Source organism: Ascidia mentula, chromosome 1, assembly GCF_947561715.1.
Source record: "Ascidia mentula chromosome 1, kaAscMent1.1, whole genome shotgun sequence".
Classification (NCBI taxonomy): domain Eukaryota; kingdom Metazoa; phylum Chordata; class Ascidiacea; order Phlebobranchia; family Ascidiidae; genus Ascidia; species Ascidia mentula.
In genome coordinates, this window is record NC_138566.1 from 25,306,425 (window position 1) to 25,326,288 (window position 19,864).

Sequence of the window (19,864 nt, forward strand, 5' to 3'; positions counted from 1 at the left end):
TGTAAAGATTCTCGAGATATTTATTAACGTTAGCAGAAAAGCAAACATTCATAAAGATATCTTTTCCACTGGTGTATGCAGCACACTTGGCAAAAACAATTCAGAAATCGCAACTAACTCCGCATTAAAGGCAGCATATGCAACTGCAGGTCGCGCTTTATTGAATTTCGTGTGACTTGGGGACCTGACGTCACGCCCCATTGAACCGCGTCTTGTGTTGAGGCCACGTGACGTGGTACATGAACCATTTGAAGTGAAGTGCGTTGTTTGGCGGCGCCATCGAATCCTGGTAACATGTTGCCGTGTAAGTGAGAATCTGAACACTACATAACAGCAAGAGTGGTAAACACCATCATTTTACATAAAGTTTGAATGTAGATTATATGCCCACATCTCACAGTAAAAACTATGCTTATTCATGTGTGGCGGCAAGCGTGACGAAACTATCAGTTTGCTTTGCAGAGAACACATCTTCTTTTAAATATTAGCAATTGACGAACTGTATAGTACACGTGAATTCGTTCCATGAGTTATGCAAACCGATATGGACTGATTGGTGAACAAAACTACGTTTTATTAAGATTTAATGTGCAATGTTCGAAAAGTTGTTCGCCCATCTTTAAATACTATTACGCTGGTAATGCAGCAATCCACGACATCAAATCTAACATATATACATATATCACGTGTGTATAACAAGTATTTTCTAAGTTATGTGATTTACGTATAAGCACGTGTTTGTTTTGTAAAGTATGTTGTAAGTGAGATCGGCGTGACCACATTGGTGTATATTGTGCAAACATATATAAAGAGTGTTGTTGCCCAAGTTTGTCGTAAATTCATGGTAATGTGCACATCATAGCATATCAAAAGTATTAAACCGATGTGAAGCCATGGCTTTAACCTTTTTTCGTGGCTGGTCGCGCTTCATTGAATAACTTTTGACTCAAGGTCCTGGCGTTGAACGCAGTCATTTGATCAGGACAAGCCATGGCAACAAACCAAGCATGTAGATTTAACTTACCCACGTTCAACTTCAAGCAACGATGGTGATGTCTACAATTGGGCACACCATACCTTATGTCAGAATTTTAATTACAATTGATATGTTGCCACTCCTGGTACCTAATGTACTGTCCAGATATTAACCAGACTGTTAAGTCTTAAAACCTCAAACTTACATTCACTATAACATTTTTCCAGGATTCGATGGCGTCGCCAACCAACACAGCCCACGTACCGCTGATGTTTGGGTGCTAGTGTTATTTCGCAGAGAGAGATATAGGTGTCGAAACTTGTAATGTCAAAACAAACATTATAGATTTTACTGCATACACTTGATTATTGTGACGGAAAACACGTTTGCTCGGTTTGTTTTGCGCAACATCGCAAACACAAGCTCCCACAAAAGTCGGAGTAGGCCGAAACAATTAAACGCAATCGAGCGTGAGCCCCATTTCTGTGAGTGAAATATAGTGCGCGTTGCAAAACGACTGACAACCACAAAAATCATAACAATAATGGCGAAACCCCCTTAAGTTTCTTTTACAAACCTCTGGGGATTTACGTAATAAATCAGCAAAGTTTTATTTATGAGGATTTTCCCCTTTAAAATTTTAGGGTAATTCCCGACTGGTACACTTGGTGAAACTTGAGACTTGCCCTCGACACAAAGCCGCAAAAGTTGAGCAGCAGAGAAGCAGTGATGTTTTGCAGGGTTTATACAAGTACATAATCAGTACCGTTTCATTTTCTTCTAATTGTTGAAGATTTATTAGAGTACATAAATATTTATGAAACTATTCGAGATTTTGTAAATATGTAGTGTTTCCATAATTCCATAGGTTTTTTGTCGCACACGATCCCACAGCATTGTAACGCATGGAATCAAAAAAAATGTGCGGATGTTCCTTGTGCTCTCTTTACGTTGTTGTCATCAGCTGATATCTGCCACCAGGTTTGAGCAAAAATCTTTGTAAAAACACATCTAGTGTTATGGCATAATGTGATGTCGACGTTTCTTTGAACGACAGCAAAATAATTTATAGCAAACTAAAGTGAGCGCAAAAAGGCGATTTTTTTGTTTTAACCACCAAGAAGCATCGGATTGCCGTGAAACATTTGCAAGCAAAATAGCAATGAATTGCAAATTCCCTGAAAATTTGTGGGGAAAACCCCAGGGGCTTGAACTAGGTAAAATTTATGACGTCTACGGTGCAAAGCAAGGTAGAAAACAGGAACTGTTTTGCAGGATGTTAGCAGCACCGCTTCACTGCAATGCAGTGAATTAAAGGTATTTCCTACCAACTGCAGTTGCATTTATTCCTCGTGTGCCATCATGGCTGATATAGCATCTGCCAACTCAGTCATAGCGAACTGTATATAAAGTTTTTACAGGTTCTTGTAACTAAAAAAAAACTGTTTCAACTTAAAGTGACGTCATGATATGTTTAAAGTTTCTGTTACTTTTGTCGACTTTGTTTGCCATTGCACAATTTAATTTCCAGCATTAGGGCAACTAAATAACTTTTGTTTCGCTCTTTGCAGAAAATTTGTCATCAACAGTGATGTTTTGTTTAAAATATCGACTTTGAAAAAAGGTTTAAACTAAGTGTATTATTACAACTGACGTGACAAGATGTTAATGCAACAACATGTTCTGTCCATACGACATGACGTATTTTTATAGCTGCTGTTTATATTATATATTAAATCCGACCAAACGAGTCTTAGCCAATTCGTAAAAATAGTGATAATATTTTTCTACGATTTAGTGTACGATTAGGCTAATTAAAAACTGTTTTATGTTTGTAGTAGTAAATATTGAAAAGTATTTCTGCTCTGCAATTTAACTGTTCAAAAGGATTTTCATCATGTGCTTCAAAAACTGCTATGCTAAATTTGCATCTATGTTATCCAACTTTCTCGTGCTGATACATTGTTTTGTAACCTGTGGTTTACATCTTTCGGGACACAAGTATGTAATTTGTAAAATGTTTCTATGTATCGACTTGCTGAATTGCTGGTGCTAGTCTCTGTCGTCAAGCAACCTTTAATGTTTGGGACATTGCTGTTTATAATACGTACTTTATGCAATTTCGTAAACTTGCGCATAGAACACATTGTGCAATTTTAACCAGTTTTTTTTTGTAGTTCGTATGTAACTGAATGGTGTTGCGTGAGACTCAATGGTTTATTAATTGTTGGCATGATGGTTTCTTTCAAAGCTGTTGAGAGTCGTAATGAATATATAATGATTTTTTCGGCAGTGATGAAATTTCTTGAAGGTATATTGTCTGTTTCCTCGTTCCTTTTTGACGGCAATAAATTGATGCGCTTTATTTCTACTCAACATGTTTATGTGCGTGGTATCTGCACCCGTCGCCCAGTGATATTTGGAAACACTTCATTACTCCAATAATATGCATTGTTGCTCAAGCATTGGTTCCATACTGCCACGGACCACTGCCCGTGTGGTCGCAATTTGCATCAGAGTGTTAAATTACTCCAATTTGTCTTCTTTTGAACGTTAAAATAAATTCTATCTCTTCAACGATTAAAATTATTTTGTACGGTAAAAACACATATTGTCATTTGTTTTGGTTCGAAGACAAATTTGGTCAAAACTTGATTCAATACAGCACACGTTTACCCTAACCCAGTGTTTTCAACCCTACCGTGATGCTAAAAGTTTACAAATATTATCTTTGTAAAACATATATAAAGAGTGTTGTTGCCCTCGTAAGTTTGTCGCAAATTCATGGTAATGTGCACATCATAGCATATCAAAAGTATTAAACCGAAGTGAAGCTATGGCTTTAACCTTTTTTTCGTGGCTGGTCGCGCTTCATTGAATAACTTTTGACTCAAGGTCCTGGCGTTGAACGCAGTCGTGTGATCAGGACAAGCCATGGCAACAAACCAAGCAGATTTAACTTACCCACGTTCAACTTCAAGTAACGATGGTGATATCTACAATTAGGCACACCATACCTTATGTCAGAACTTTAATTACAATTGATATGTTGCCACTCCTGGTACCTAATATACTGTTCAGATATTAACCAGACTGTTAAGTCTTAAAACTTCAAACTTACATTCACTGTAACATTTTACCAGGATTCGATGGCGCCGCCAACCAACAAAGCCTATGTACAGCTGATATTTGGGTGCTAGAGTTATTTCGCAGAGAGAGATTTAGGTGTCGAAACTTGTATGTCAAAACAAACATTATAGATTTTACTGCATACACTTGATTATTGTGACGGAAAACACGTTTGCTCGGTTTGTTTTGCGCAACATCGCAAATACAAGTTCCCACAAAAGTCGGAGTAGGCCGACACAACTAAACGCAGTCGAGCGTGAGCCCCATTTCTGTGAGTGAAATATAGTGCGCGTTGCAAAACGACTGACAACCACAAAAATCATAACAATAATGGCGAAACCCTCTTAAGTTTCTTTTACAAACCTCTGGGCATTTACGTCATAAATCAGCAAAGTTTTATTTATGAGGATTTTCCCCCTTGAAACTTTAGGGTAATTCCCGACTGGTAGACTTAGGTGAAACTTGAGACTTGCCCTCGACACAAAGCCGCAAAAGTGGAGCAGCAGAGAAGCAGTGATGTTTTGCAGGGTTTATACAAGTACATAATCAGTACCGTTTCATTTTCTTCTAATTGTTGAAGATTTATTAGAGCACATAAATATTTATGAAACTTTAACTTTTCGAGATTTTTTAAATAAGTAGTGTTTCCATAATTCCATAGGTTTCTTGCCGCACACGATCCCAAAGCATTGTAACGCATGAAATCAAAAAAAATCTGCGGATGTTCCTTGTGTTTTCTTTACCTTTTTGTCTTCAGCTGATATCTGCCACCAGCTTTAAGCAAACATCTTTGTAAAACCGCAACTAGTGTTTTGGCATGATGTGATATCGACGTTTCTTTAAACGACAGCAAAATAATTTTTAGCAAACTAAAGTGAGCGCAAAAAGGTGATTTTTTTTGTTTCAACCGCCAAATATCATCGGATTGCCGTGAACGATTTGCAAGCAAAATAGCAATGAATTTTCCCTGAAAATTTGTGGGGGAAAACCCAGGGGCTTGAACTAGGTAAAATTTATGGCGTCTATGGTGCAAAGCAAAGTGGAAAACAGGAACTGTTTTGCAGGATGTTAGCTGCACCGCTTCACTGCAATGCAGTAGATTAGAGGTATTTCCTACTAACTGCAGTTGCTTTTATTCATCGTTTGCCAACATGGCTGATATAGCATCTGCCAACTCAGTCATAGCAAAATGTTTGTAAAGTTTTTACAGGTTCTTGTAACTAAGGACAATACTATTGCAACTGAAAGTGACGTCAAGATATGTTTAAAGTTTCTGTTACTTTTGTCGGCGTTGTTTGCCATTGCACAATTTAACTTCCAGTATTAGGGCAACTAAATAACTTTTGTTTCGCCCTTTGCATAAAGTTTTGTCACCAACAGTGATGTTTTGTTTAAAATATCGACAAGAGGTTTTTTGCAACTGACGTTACAAGATGTTAATGTAACAACATGTTCTGTCCCTACGACATAACGTATTTTTACAGCTGCTCTATTACGTATTAATTCCGACAGAATGAGTCTTAGCCATTTAGTAAAAACAGTGATAATATTTATTTTCATTGCATGGGTTTGTCATAAATATAGTAGCCTATACGATTAGGCTAATTAAAAACTGTTTTATATTTGAAGTAGTAAATATTGAAAAGTATTGTTGTTCTGCAATTTAGCTGTTCAAAAGGATCTTCATTATGTGCTTCAAAAACTGCTGTGCTCAACTTGCAACTATGTTAACCTACTTTCTCGTGCTGATACATTTTATCGTAACCCATGGTTTACATGTTTCGGGACACAAGTATGCAATTTGTAAAATGCAGAATTGCTGGTGCTAGTCTCTGTGATATTCGTAAAGCAACATTTAATATTTGAGAACGTTTCGAACACTAACTGGGTTCATCATCAGTACTACAATATTTGAGACATTGATGTTTATCATACGTACTTTATGTAATTTCGTAAACTTGCGCATAGAACACATTGTGCAATTTTAACCAGTTTTTTTGGTAGTTCGAAGGCAACTGAATGGTGTTGTGTGAGACTCAATGGTTTATTGCTGGTTGGCGTGGTGGTTTCTTTGAAAGCTGTTAAGAGTCGTAATGAAGAGGCAATGTTTTTTCGGCAGGAATGAAATTTCTTGAAGGTATCTTGTCTGTTTCGTCGTTCCTTTTTGACGGCAATAAATTGATGCGCTTTATTTCTACTCAACAGGTTTATGTGCTTGGTATCTGCACCCGTCGCCCAGTGATATTTGGAAACACTTCATTACTCCAATAATATTCATTGTTGCTCTAGCATTGGTTCCATACTGCCACGGACCAAGAAGAGGCCCACCGCCCGTGTGGTCGCAATTTGCATCAGAGTGTTAAATTACTCCACTTTGTCTTCTTTTCAACGTTAAAACAAATTTCCTCCCTTCAACGAAAATTATTTTGTACGGTAAAAACACATATTGTCATTTGTTTTGGTTCGAAGACAAATTTGGTCAAAACTTAATTCAATAGAGCACACGTTTACCCTAACCCAGTGTTTTCAACCCTACCGTGATGCTAAAAGTTTACAAATATTATCTTCGTAAAACATATATAAAGAGTGTTGTTGCCCTCGTAAGTTTGTCGTAAATTCATGGTAATGTGCACATCATAGCATATCAAAAGTAATAAACCGAAGTGAAGCTTTGGCTTTAACCTTTTTTCGTGGCTGGTCGCGCTTCATTGAATAACTTTTGACTCAAGGTCCTGGCGTTAAACGCAGTCATGTGATCAGGACAAGCCATGACAACAAACCAAGCAGATTTAACTTACCCACGTTCAACTTCAAGCAACGATGGTGATGTCTACAATTGGTCATACCATACCTTATGTCAGAACTTTAATTACAATTGATATGTTGCCACTCCTGGTACCTAATGTACTGTTCAGATATTAACCAGACTGTTAAGTCTTAAAACTTCAAACTTACATTCACTGTAACATTTTACCAGGATTCGATGTCACCGCCAACCAACACAGCCCGCGTACCGCTGATGTTTGGGTGCTAGAGTTATTGCGCAGCGAGAGATTTAGGTGTCGAAACTTGTAATGTCAAACAAACATTATAGATTTTACTGCATACACTTGGAAAACACGTTTGCTCGGTTTGTTTTGCGCAACATCGCAAACACAAGCTCCCATAAAAGTCGGAGTAGGCCGACACAACTAAACGCAGTCGAGCGTGAGCCCCATTTCTGTGAGTGAAATATAGTGCGCATTGCAAAACGACTGACAACCACAAAAATCATAACAATAATGGCGAAACCCTCTTAAGTTTCTTTTACAAACCTCTGGGCATTTACGTAATAAATCAGCAAAGTTTTATTTATGAGGATTTTCACCCTTGAAACTTTAGGGTAATTCCCGACTGGTAGACTTAGGTGAAACTTGAGACTTGCCCTCGACACAAAGCCGCAAAAGTGGAGTAGCAGAGAAGCAGTGATGTTTTGCAGGGTTTATACAAGTACATAATCAGTACCGTTTCATTTTCTTTTCGGTAAAGTCAAGATTTCTTCCTTTACGATTCTATTCGAAGATAATCGATCGACAGTAAGTTTTGCAACATGATGTGCAGAAACATCGGGATATAATAACATTTCCAGTGTAGCGGATGGCTAAATTTGTGTGGAATCGACCTAGTAAAAGCAGTGACAGCATTTGCCTTTAATGCGTGATTCGTTGTTTTTGCTGTATATCATCAAGTAAATTCAACCTGTTTTACTTTTGTAGTTGTTGATATTGAAAAAAAAGAATTACTTGTGCTGCAATTCATTTGTTCGGAAGGAATTTCACTATGGGCAGAAACTGCTGTGCTAAATTGGCAACCATGGCAACTGCCTTTTTTGCCGTGGTACATTGTATCGTATCCTGTGGTTTTCATGCTTCGAAACACAAGTATGCGATTGGTAACAAATCATGTATTGATGTGTTGAACTGATGATGCCAGTCTCTGTGATAATCCTCAAGTGACATTTAATGTTCGAGTTTGGGACTACTACTTTTATATGTAATTTATACGATTCCGTAAGCATACATGTAAACATAGCACTGATGATAAACACAGCGTTGTTCGACACGTAGCTCTATGTCTAGTATACTATAGCTTTGTTCTAAATTGCATATGACCACATAGTGAAATTTTAACCAGGGTTTGTTTGTAGAGGGAAGGCAACTGAATGGTGCGTTGTTATGGAATCTTCTGTTTATCGATATGTGGCTTGGTTGTTTCTTTGAAAGCTTGTGCAAGTATCGTTGAATCCATTGACGGATATCGTAGGATTGATGACAAAGTAATTGTTCGTTCGGTACTGGTTAAGGTTCTGGAAGGTATATTGCCTCTTTCATTGTTTCTTTTACCTTTATTAATGTTTTGTGTTTTATTTTATATCAACAGGTTTCTGCTCGTGTTATCTGCACCCTTCGTCCACTGATACTTGGAAGCACTTCATTACTCCAATACTATCCATTGTTGCCCAAGCATTGGCTGGATGCTGCTATGAACCATAGAGAAGCTTGTTTGTGGAGTCACAACAAAAATCAGTATATCAAACTATTTTGGCTAAATACGCAGACTGTTTTTCATGGAGACCAATTTTGATAACTTTTAATAAATATTTTATTCCATGCATTCCTATAAGCCAAAATCCCCCCATCGGAAATGCAGTTTCTGAATAACATATTTATATCAGCAACTAAGCCCAATTAATAAACGTTTCAGACTGAAGTATCGAACATCCCTGTTGGAAAATCCCCTACCGATTACAAACGCTAGCCCTTAAAATTATGTTGTATATTCCAAAATTATTGCAATACTGTTGTGAATTTCAAATAATGACATGTTTTATTTGAAGAGAGGTATTTTACAAGCGAAACCGGATTTACATGCTTCCCGGCATCTTCTCGGCAACCGCCTACGGTTCAAAGCTGTTCGGTTCTCGTCAGTTCACTACATATTTTTACGGCGTAATTAGGCTATCGCGACGGGAAAAATAAAATTATCAAATTACATGAACGTATAAGCGTATATTACGCAAACTAGTGTGAAGAATGTTATGTCCCTTGTAAATGTGTCGTTTAGTTATGTTAATGTACGCATTATATTCGCTTATACACCGATACCAATATTACACATCTAAAGAATTGCACTGATGTGAAGCTAGTTGCAGCAGTTAGTTAATGGTTGTTTCAAGTAAAGTAAGGCGAAACGTTTTAGTTGTAGCCTACCTAACTTTGATTATCCTTTAGAGCACATATTTGTTTGTAAAAAATACCTTCCCGATTTAACAAGTAAGTTGTGTTGGAAAGATTCTACAGGTTTTTGCCGCACGCCAACCAAAAGCGGTGTGACGCAATATCACTAATTAACAAATCTGTGTTTTGTGCTCTGTTTTGCGTTCAATCCTACGTTTTCGTCACCACCACCATCATAACTACGACCAAGTTTTAGCAAACATTTTTGTGAACTGTAATTATGTTTTGATATAATATGAGTTCGACACTTGTTTAAACCTAAACGCCAGCAAAAGAAGTTATTACAAACCAACGTGAGCACGAAGAGGTTAAATTTTTTTGTTCGGACCCCCAAACAGCATCGGAATGCCGTGAAATGCAAACAACATCGCAAAAAAAAATTTGTGGGGGAAACCCCTGGGGCTTGACATAGGGTAAAGTTTATTAACGTCTACGTTGCAAAACAAAGTCGAAAACACGAACTGTTTTGCAGAATGTTGGTCGGCAACTATGTTTTACTGCATCACAGTGGATAAGAGATATTTGCTACCAACTGCAATTGCATTTGAACCTCGTGTGCAATCGTGGCTCTTGTTGTATCGGGCAATTTAGTCATATTGTGCCGTTTTATTTATTTAAGGTTATACAACTTTTACGTTTTTTGCTATCGGAGTAATTTGTGTAATGTATTAATCGTTTTCTAGCTTTCGAATATCGTGGTAATTTCCAGCAGTAGGGAAACTAAGTAGGCCTAACGTATCAAATATTATAAGTAGGTCCGAATATTGGTTCATTGTTTGTTGATTATTTTCTCTTATTGAGAGTCTTACTTAATGTAAAAAATAACTAGTTTTGAGAAAAACGATCTAGGGTCTGGGTAAAGAAGAAGAAAAATCAAAGTGAATTTTACGGATGGATAAACAATAGGGTAATCCCCTACAGACTGCGGTTAGACGAAACTTTAGATTCGATCTAGGCAGAAAAGGAGACTTGTGCTGCAAGCAGTGATGTTTTGTGGAAATTTAGGCCACACCGTTTCAATATCATGAGATTTTTGTGTGAAAAAATTCGACGAAACCTTTTTCACAACCAACGTGACAAGATCTTAATGCAAGGTTAATCACATATACTGTGTTGTTATTTGTCGAGGTTAATTATTTGTCGGGGTTAATCACATAAACTGTGTTGTTATTTGTCGAGGTTAATTATTTGTCGAGGTTAATCACTTATACTGTGTTGTTATTTGTCGAGGTTAATTATTTGTCGAGGTTAATCACTTATTCTGTGTTGTTGTTTGTCGAGGTTAATTATTTGTCGAGGTTAATCACATATACTGTGTTGTTATTTGTCGAGGTTAATTATTTGTCGAGGTTAATCACTTATACTGTGTTGTTATTTGTCGAGGTTAATCACATATACTGTGTTGTTATTTGTCGAGGTTAATTATTTGTCGAGGTTAATCACATATACTGTGTTGTTATTTGCGGCGTAATATGTTGTGTTAAAAGAGCGGATTTATGGCCTTGACACCTATTGTTAGCGGAACGCCTTTGTGGGAAATACCCTTTAAAATATTGTAGGGTAAACCCCAGGGGTTTACCATGGGGTAAAACTTCAGACTCAGTCTGGGGCAAAGCAAAGATGTGGTCAGAAACTGTTCAATTTTCGTTTTTGGTGCTTGCTACTTATGTTCATCGTAAACGTGGTATGAAAGGTTTGTTTTGTTACAAAACAATACAAGGTTCATGCAACAAATCGAAAACAACGATTATCTTACACTTTACGGCACAATGCGATATATTGTTCGACTGAACTCACTAGTAACCGTTGGTCACATAAATGTCGAGGTTTGGCCGAAAAAGCAGAAAGGTTTGCTCCACAAATTCTGTTGAATGTCAGTCGACGTAGAGTTCCTTGTAACCGTACTGAAGTGAATAGCTTTGCTACGCTAAGCTGAGTATAAAGAAGCTTCTCGTTACCATCCCTTGATGGAATGACAGTGATTTCGCAGCGACGAAAGTGAGGAGCAAGTTTGGTAAAAAGCTATGATATGCATTCGTTTCAAATTACGAAAGTTCGATAGTATTAGCCTATATTTAAATCGTATTAAAATGTGCCTTTTTAAATGGGATTACGTAATTTCGGTTTGACTTTTTCAGCAGGAGAGATATAATTGTTTACAGTTCACTACAATATTGCTAATAGCAACAACCGCAAAAAGTATTTCTGTATTTCAACCTGGACAAAATGGATGAAAAACTGCTGTTTCGTTGTTCGGTGGGGTTCGCCTTTTTACAGTTAGCTTGGCCCATTATGATTCATCACCCTTTCGTGCATAATACAACGTAAGTATGTTTTTACAATTACATTTACTGGGCCGTCGAGCCCGAAGGCTTGCGATCTCTATACGTGTTGCACCACACGTTTTGAGTGGACCGGAAGACAGCTTAGGCGTTATGCTGTTTACCACCTATATATTTGTTAACAAAAAACCGCACATAATATGTGAACATATGTGCTGGTGTTAAAATTTAAAAAAAATTATTTAGTAAATCACACCTAATTCAATTTTAATTTTATTTTATTTGTTTTGCACAAAAATAACTTGAACGTGTATGCAAAAATAAATGGTTTGGGCACCGATAATACCATAAAGGTTATCGAATCAGGCTTCCATGTTTAAGGTGACACATAAAGTGCCATACAGTAATATCCAATCTACAGAAATAACTGAAACAATTTTTTGCAAGTTTGGGCAGAACATCACAAGAAAATCAGGTTTGTTGTTGGTTGGTCGCGATTGAAGCAATGTTTGGAATTTACTCTTTCTACAAAGTCTATAAGGAAATCTCACAAGTAATAAAAGAAGGAAAAGATTTGAATAAAAAGTGGATGCTTATTTTGATATTTACAAACATGGCAGTGGGTAAGCAGATTTGATTCCGTTGTTGATTTAATATTCCTAAAAAACACAATACTTTTAGGTTTTACGACGTGGGGTTTTGATTCTAAAATGGAATATGGAGTTACTTTTCCTGTATTAGGTGGAATTTGGTATCGTCTGAAGCATTTCATTCTTTCTATTACATTCCTTATTTTTCAACATTGGGTTGAACTGAACACAAAATCAATTTCTATTTTGCCGACTACCACATGGAGATCTGAAAAATGACTATTTGTAATCACATAAACTTAGAGGAAGTATTTAGTTATTATTAATTTGTAGCTATAGAGTAGGAAGTGACTGTGTTTATTTCAAACGAAACAATGAAATTTAAGCAATATGTTTTTGAAAGTTGCTTCATGCTTGTTTCGCACAGCCTCGGTATTTGCTGCCCACTTTTGCATCAATTTCTGAAGAATTGCTAAATATGGTTTGTGAAGCTTATATTGATTGTGTTAAAAACAATATTTTCAAATTTGTCAAGGTTTTTCTCGAATAATTTTGTAATACCAATTTGGATATTTGCAATTGGCATATTTCAGCGCAGAACAGCATGCAGATTACAAATACATGTAAAAGTTTGCGCACTTGACACCTGGCATATCCTTGTGCATAAATATTTCGCGTAAATCGTCAGTTCTCGTATATTTCTTTTCCACGTGTTATTGATTTCCTGTACGTGTAGAAGTAGACAGGTGTGTTCTGTGTACCCTAACACGCCCCAACAAAAATAGCTTTTGTGTGGTTCATACAAGTCTAGACAAACTCTGTTCACGTTCTTAACGGTAAGGAATGCGTTGTTAAAAAGGGGTTTGCCGAATAATGCATTTGCAAAAAGCTTTATTCCACATAATGCAGTGGATTTCTCGGATGAAAATACGACAATTAAACAAATTTACCTAGAAATTTATGAGGTAACTCTCGATCGGTTTACTTCTGGCGAAACCTGCGGCAATGTTTTTCAAGTGTTGGGGAAATATATCGATAGCAACGCTTTCGTTTAGTTTGACTTTTCGCATAATGCAGAACAAAATAAATCGAATCTAACCACCTTGGTCATAGAAACGTCGAAGTTCATCACTTAAACTTAGAAGACTACATGTTTTTTTTGCGGCGTAGGTTTGTTTTGACCAAAAAACACCTTTGGATGGTCTTGACACCTATTGTAAGCGAAAATGCTATGAGCGAAGCACCTCAAAAAATTTATCGGGGAAACACCAGGGGTTGACTTGGGGCAACTTTAGATTCACCAAGGGTGAAAAGTCGCAGACAATAACTGTTTCATTTGATGCTCGTCAGCAACACTGCAAGGAAGGTGGCATTGATGGTTTTTGAAGCAGATGGCAAAGACGGGTGATAAGCCATAAAACTACTACATTGTCCAGTAATATTGGTGCAACTTTTAATCTCGTTGGGTGCAAAAACGCAAGGTTTTAATTTTTCTTGTGTAGCAATCGAAAAGTGTTGGGTGGAAAGTGCGCAGAAACTATCAACTTTATAACATGGGCATCACCTGCTGGGCTGCATTGGGTAATGTAGCATTTGTTTTATCTGCGGTTTTTGCCGTGCTGCACGGTTGTGCTGCCTGTGGTCTTCATATATTGTCACATGAGTAAGTATTTGGTAAAATATGTTTTGTCTACCATTGTCTTTTTTGAAGTTGTATTTTATGGCAATACCTAAAAGTAAGTATTTTGATGAAACTTTCTAAATATGCATATACTTGTGGTTTACTTAAACCAAACGTGTTTGATTTATAGAGATAAGAATGATTCAAAGAGATGGTGTTGTTTGTTGCTCGTTGTTTTTTTCCTAAGCGGTCTGTATCTGTCTTTACTCGTTTGTTTTTTCAACCGTAAGTCCATCGCTGCTGGTCGTAAGGTTGACGATGGTTTGATGAGCTTATCAGCACAAGTGAAGTTTTTTGAAGGTTAAGTGGTTATCCTCATCATTAACTAAAGATTTCCCTAAACTGTATTTTAATTTAGGTTTATGTTCGTGGTACTTCTGTCCATCGTCGAAGATACCGTTTTTATATCACCTCGTCACTCCATTGACGTCGGCTATGATTCAACAAATGATCCGATGCTGCCACGGACCAAAACCTAGCATTCCTCTGCTTCCAGGTCCATAGTTGCAACATGGACCAGACATTTCAATCTTTTTCTTAATTTTTTAAAATTACTGTTGTGTTATGTTACGCGACTTACCTGTAGCATAATCCGAAAAAAAATTTTCGCTTTAAAAAAACATTTGTGTGGTACTTTACTCTAGCGCACTCATTGGCCGTTGATAGTTCTTAATCGTCTATGGGCCTATGTACATACATGTTATACTGGAAACGAATAAATAATTTTTGACCTCAGATTATGGCACAATTTTAAGTTTTGCGTTCGGGAAATAAATTTTGCTTTAACATAGAAACTGACGATTCCCAATGGGCGGAATAAATATTTCTGAAAATCTTTGTAGTGGTCTTGGTTTAAGAAAGTGTATAAAGCATCAACTTAGATTCTTGTGTGTGCGCGTCAGTACAGACGAACGCACGACCAAGACCAAGCTACCAAGTCTGTTTTAACTTCTATTGTCATGTTAGTTCACAAAATAATTTTATTGCTGGTCCTAATCGTCAGTGGATTTTAAACCCGTTCTAAAGCTCAGTGGCGTAATTTTACACTTGAGTTCGATTGAAGCGATTCGATTTCACGGATGAATAAACAACAGTTGGGTTAACCCGATCGGTTAACTTGTTGTAACTTTATATAACCCTTGGCAGAAACAGTCAAGAATCTATCCTTCTATGTAGGATTAGTACTAGTAATCATTTTTTTGAGGTAACCCCCCACCGGTTTACTTCTGGCGAAACTTAGTTTCGCCCTTGGCACAAAGCAGCTACAATTGCGCTGCAGAAAGCGGGGCGGAATAGAAAAATAAAATAACAAATCTGTTTCGGGAATTACATTAACCCTTTGGCAAAGTATAAATTGTCAAGGAATGTAAGTGCCACACATCAAAAAGCTAACTTGCACATCAAGACGAAGGACAAAGTTGACACTTAACTGGAAACTAGCCCTGTTTTATGACGTCAGACTCGACGCGAAATCAGAGACATGAATAATGTTGCACGCGAAAACGTTTAGAATCCACCGACTTGTACAATTAAAGTATTTGCAAAGTTATCACATACCACCTCGAAATCGGCTTAGCGCCCAATTGGATTTTTTGTAAAGGTGCACATCAAGTGATGGCTTCTGCTACTGGATTGTCACCGTTGCGACTTTAGTCGGATTAAGTTTTGACGGATTGACTTGCTGGCAAATCTTCCAAAGTATTTTGAATGGAAAAGTCATTGACGAAATGTTTATAATTATTACAGCCATAATTAACATTATCGAAGGTGATGATATTTTGAATGGTTTCGCTGCTTTTCTGTTGTAAACTAAAGTTTGGCCGAAACACAACAATTTACCATAATACTTTCAGATTGTGTTACGTTTGTTGTTGATTCCGAAAGGAAGGCAACGGATATCATCTTTTGGTATTGCATGAAACATTTCGCTTATTTCATCATCTTAATTATCTGTCTCGCTATAGCCGTGTGTTGCAACAAAACAAATGATGCAAAAAAGTCAAAAACACTGATCAGTTGGAATGATTTGTAACGAATCCATAAAAACTTTTAATGTTGTTTATTCTTTTGAACCATAGTGAAGAAACTGATAATGTGTGTTTTAAATGCTGTTTTAAACGAACAAAAAATCTATATTTTTAAGTATTTTTAAACTTGCCCAAACAATTGCACAGTAAGTGTAAAAACACCTGTGTGAATGTAATATTGTACATATAATATATGTATTGCATTTTTGTCTATAAACCTGTTTCCAATGTTTTAGAAACATGGTAATAAACGTACAGATCGACGGTTTAAAAAGATTCTCAAGACATTTATCAACGTTAGCAGAAAAGCAAACATTCATAAAGATATCTTTTCCACTGGTGTATGCAGCACACTCGGTAAAAACAATTCAGAAATCGCAATTAACTCCACGTCGGTAAATTCAGAATAACATTAGAGGTAGCATATGCAACTGCAGGTCGCGCTTTATTGAATTTCGTGTGACTTGGGGACCTGACGTCACGCCCCATTGAACCGCGTTTTGTGTTGAGACCACGTGATGTGTGTATGAACCATTTGAAGTCATATTTGATTCAGTTCCTGTTGGTGCAATGCTAAATACTAAATATTGCGTGGAAGAAGTTTTACTTACGCACGTTCAGTTGTTCTATGAACATGCAGCTCATATACCGTATACGGTAGGTGTCAATATGTTCAATATATACCTTCAAAAGATCTCAAAGGAAATCTCCATTATGGGGGCTTGTCATTACTTGTCATAGTATCAGAAATATAAAATTTACATCCATCAATTTAGAAAGGTATCACATGACATTGTAGGTCGCGGTTCATTGAATTACTTGTGAATCGAGGTCCTGGCGTCATGCCCCGTTGAACGCAGACTTGTGATTAGGTCACGTGATGTGTTAATCGAGCCATTGCAACAATACAAGAAGATGGAGCGCGCGTTCAACTGCAAGCAAAGATGGTGATAACTGCAATTGGACTTTACCATATTATACCGGAAGACAACATTACAAGTTTCGTACCCTATCTTTCCACGAAAAACAAAATCCAAATGTCACTTGTATATAGGGTGTGTTGGTTGGCGGCGCCATCGAATCCTGGTAACATGTTGCCGTGTAAGTTCGTTGTATAGACTTAACAGTCTGGTGAGAATCTGAACACTACATAACAGCAAGAGTGCAGCCCACAAAAAAACTATGCTTATTCATGTGTGACGGTGAGCTTGACAGAACTATCAGTTTGCATGGCAGAGAAATATGCTTCAGGAATATGCGGCATTATTTAAATTTGGGGCTTGGGCATTCAACATTAAAGCTAGACGAAACGCATAAATAATAGCAATTGACGAACTGTATAGAACACGTGAATTCATTCCATGAGTTATGTAACCCGATATGTACTGATTGGTGAACAAAACTACGTTATATTAAGATTTAATATGCAATGTTCGTAAAGTTGTTCGCCCAACTTTAAATACTCTTACGCTGATAGCAGCAATCCACGACATCGTTAACACACATCCACCCACCCACGCACACACGCACACTAAAGACGGTGAGGGCTGAATTGCAGTCAAGCGTGACCCCTTCCCAAATAGGATCGTTGCAGCAGCACGACTGACGACCACAAAATTTATAAACAAAAATATAACAAAAATAATGCCGAATCTACCTTGTGTTTCTTTCCAATGCCTAAACATTTAGGTAATAAATCAACATATTGGAAGTGACAAAATTCCCAACCACAGTTATTTGAATAGGCTTGACATTGCGATGTGTTTAATATGTTAGAAAAGGTTTTGAGAAGTTTAGTCTTAATTTTATGTGATCTTCATATTCCTATGAACAACGTAGAAACCACATTCAGACATGGAAAATTTGCCCTTTAAAATATTGTAGGGTAAACCCCAGGGGTTTACCATGGGGTAAAACTTCAGACTCAGTCTGGGGCAAAGCAAAGATGTGGTCAAAAACTGTTTTGCAGCAATGGCATTATGCTGTAAATAATGTTTAATATAGTGTCAATGTGCATTTTAGAAACCCCCCGTTATGGCTTTAACCTTTTGGTCGCGCTTCATTGAATTACTTTTGACTCAAGGTCCTGGCGTTGAACGCAGTCATGTGATCAGGACAAGCCATGGCAACAAACCAAGCCGATTTAACTTACAAAGTGACGTCATAATATGTTTAAAATTTCTGTTACTTTGTTCGACTTTGTTTGCGATTGCACAATTTAATTTCCAGCACATTAGGGCAACTAAATAACTATTGTTTCGCTCTTTGCACAAAGTTTTGTTACCAACAGTGATGTTTTGTTTAAAATATCGACAAAGAGGTTTTTTACAACTGACCTGACAAGATGTTAATGTAACAACATATTCTGTCCCTACGACATGACGTATTTTTATAGCTGCTGTATTACGTATTAAATCCGACAGAATGAGTCTTAGCCATTTAGTAAAAACAGTGATAATATTTATTTTCATTGCATGGGTTTGTCATCAATATAGTAGCCTATACGATTAGGCTGATTAAAACCTGTTTTATATTTGTAGTAGTAAATATTGAAAAGTATTGTTGTTCTGCAATTTAGAAGTTCAAAAGGATCTTCATTATGTGCTTCAAAAACTGCTGTGCTAAACTTGCAACTATGTTATCCAAGTTTCTCGTGCTGATACATTGTTTTGTAACCTGTGGTTTACATTTTTCGGGACATAAGTATGGAATTTGTGAATGTTTTATGTAACGACTTGCAGAATTGCTGGTGCAAGTCTCTGTGATATTCGTAAAGCAATATTTAGTGTTTAAGACATTGATGTTTATCATGCGTACTTTATGTAATTTCGTAAACTTGCGCATAGAACACGTTGTGCAATTTTAACCAGTTTTTTTGTAGTTCGAAGACAACTGAATGGTGTTGTGTGAGACTCATTGTTTTATTGCTGGTTGGCATGATGGTTTCTTTGAAAGCTGCTGAGAGTCGTAATGAAGAGGCCATGTTTTTTTCGGCAGTGATGAAATTTCTTAAAGGTATTTTGTCTGTTTCCTCGTTCCTTTTTGTCGGCAATAAACTTCTGCGCTTTATTTCTACTCAACAGGTTTATGTGCGTGGTATCTGCACCCGTCGCCCAGTGATATTTGGAAACACTTCATTACTCCAATAATATTCATTGTTGCTCAAGCATTGGTTCCATACTGCCACGGACCAAGGAGAGGCCCACAGCCCGTGTGGTCGCAATTTGCATCAGAGTGTTAAATTACTCCACTTTGTCTTCTTTTCAACGTTAAAATAAATTTCCTCTCTTCAACGATTAAAATTATTATGTACGGTAAAAACACATATTGTCATTTGTTTTGGTTCGAAGACAAATTTGGTCAAAACTTAATTCAATACAGCACACGTTTACCCTAACCCAGTGTTTTTAACCCTACCGTGATGCTAAAAGTTTACAAATATTATCTTCGTAAAACATATATAAAGAGTGTTGTTGCCCTCGTAAGTTTGTCGTAAATTCATGGTAATGTGCACATCATAGCATATCAAAAGTAATAAACCGAAGTGAAGCTTTGGCTTTAACCTTTTTTCGTGGCTGGTCGCGCTTCATTGAATAACTTTTGACTCAAGGTCCTGGCGTTAAACGCAGTCATGTGATCAGGACAAGCCATGGCAACAAACCGAGCAGATTTAACTTACCCACGTTTAACTTCAAGCAACGATGGTGATATCTACAATTAGGCACACCATATCTTATGTCAGAACTTTAATTACAATTGATATGTTGCCACTCCTGGTACCTAATGTACTGTTCAGATATTAACCAGACTGATAAGTCTTAAAACCTCAAACTTACATTCACTATAACATTTTACCAGGATTCGATGGCGCCGCCAACCAACACAGCCTATGTACAGCTGATA

General features: G+C 37.1%; 1 protein-coding gene across 7 annotated transcripts; it reads left to right on the top strand.

The window, feature by feature from the left end:
- Window positions 1-9,222: 9,222 nt before the first annotated feature.
- On the top strand, window positions 9,223-14,769 carry LOC145894740 (uncharacterized). 7 transcript variants are annotated; one of them, XM_082983412.1, is made up of 7 exons: window positions 9,223-11,395; window positions 11,544-11,705; window positions 12,111-12,286; window positions 12,345-13,697; window positions 13,756-13,916; window positions 14,065-14,234; window positions 14,293-14,769. In XM_082983412.1, exons 5-7 carry the CDS (start codon window positions 13,807-13,809, stop codon window positions 14,436-14,438), a joined length of 426 nt encoding a protein of 141 aa, XP_082839538.1. In that variant the 5' UTR covers window positions 9,223-11,395; window positions 11,544-11,705; window positions 12,111-12,286; window positions 12,345-13,697; window positions 13,756-13,806; the 3' UTR covers window positions 14,439-14,769. The 7 variants fall into 5 exon arrangements, 2 of the variants coding, with proteins under 2 accessions (XP_082839538.1, XP_082839531.1); XR_014401571.1 differs by having other exon boundaries at window positions 12,345-13,688; XR_014401570.1 differs by having other exon boundaries at window positions 9,223-10,611; window positions 10,680-11,395; window positions 12,345-13,916.
- Window positions 14,770-19,864: the final 5,095 nt, after the last annotated feature.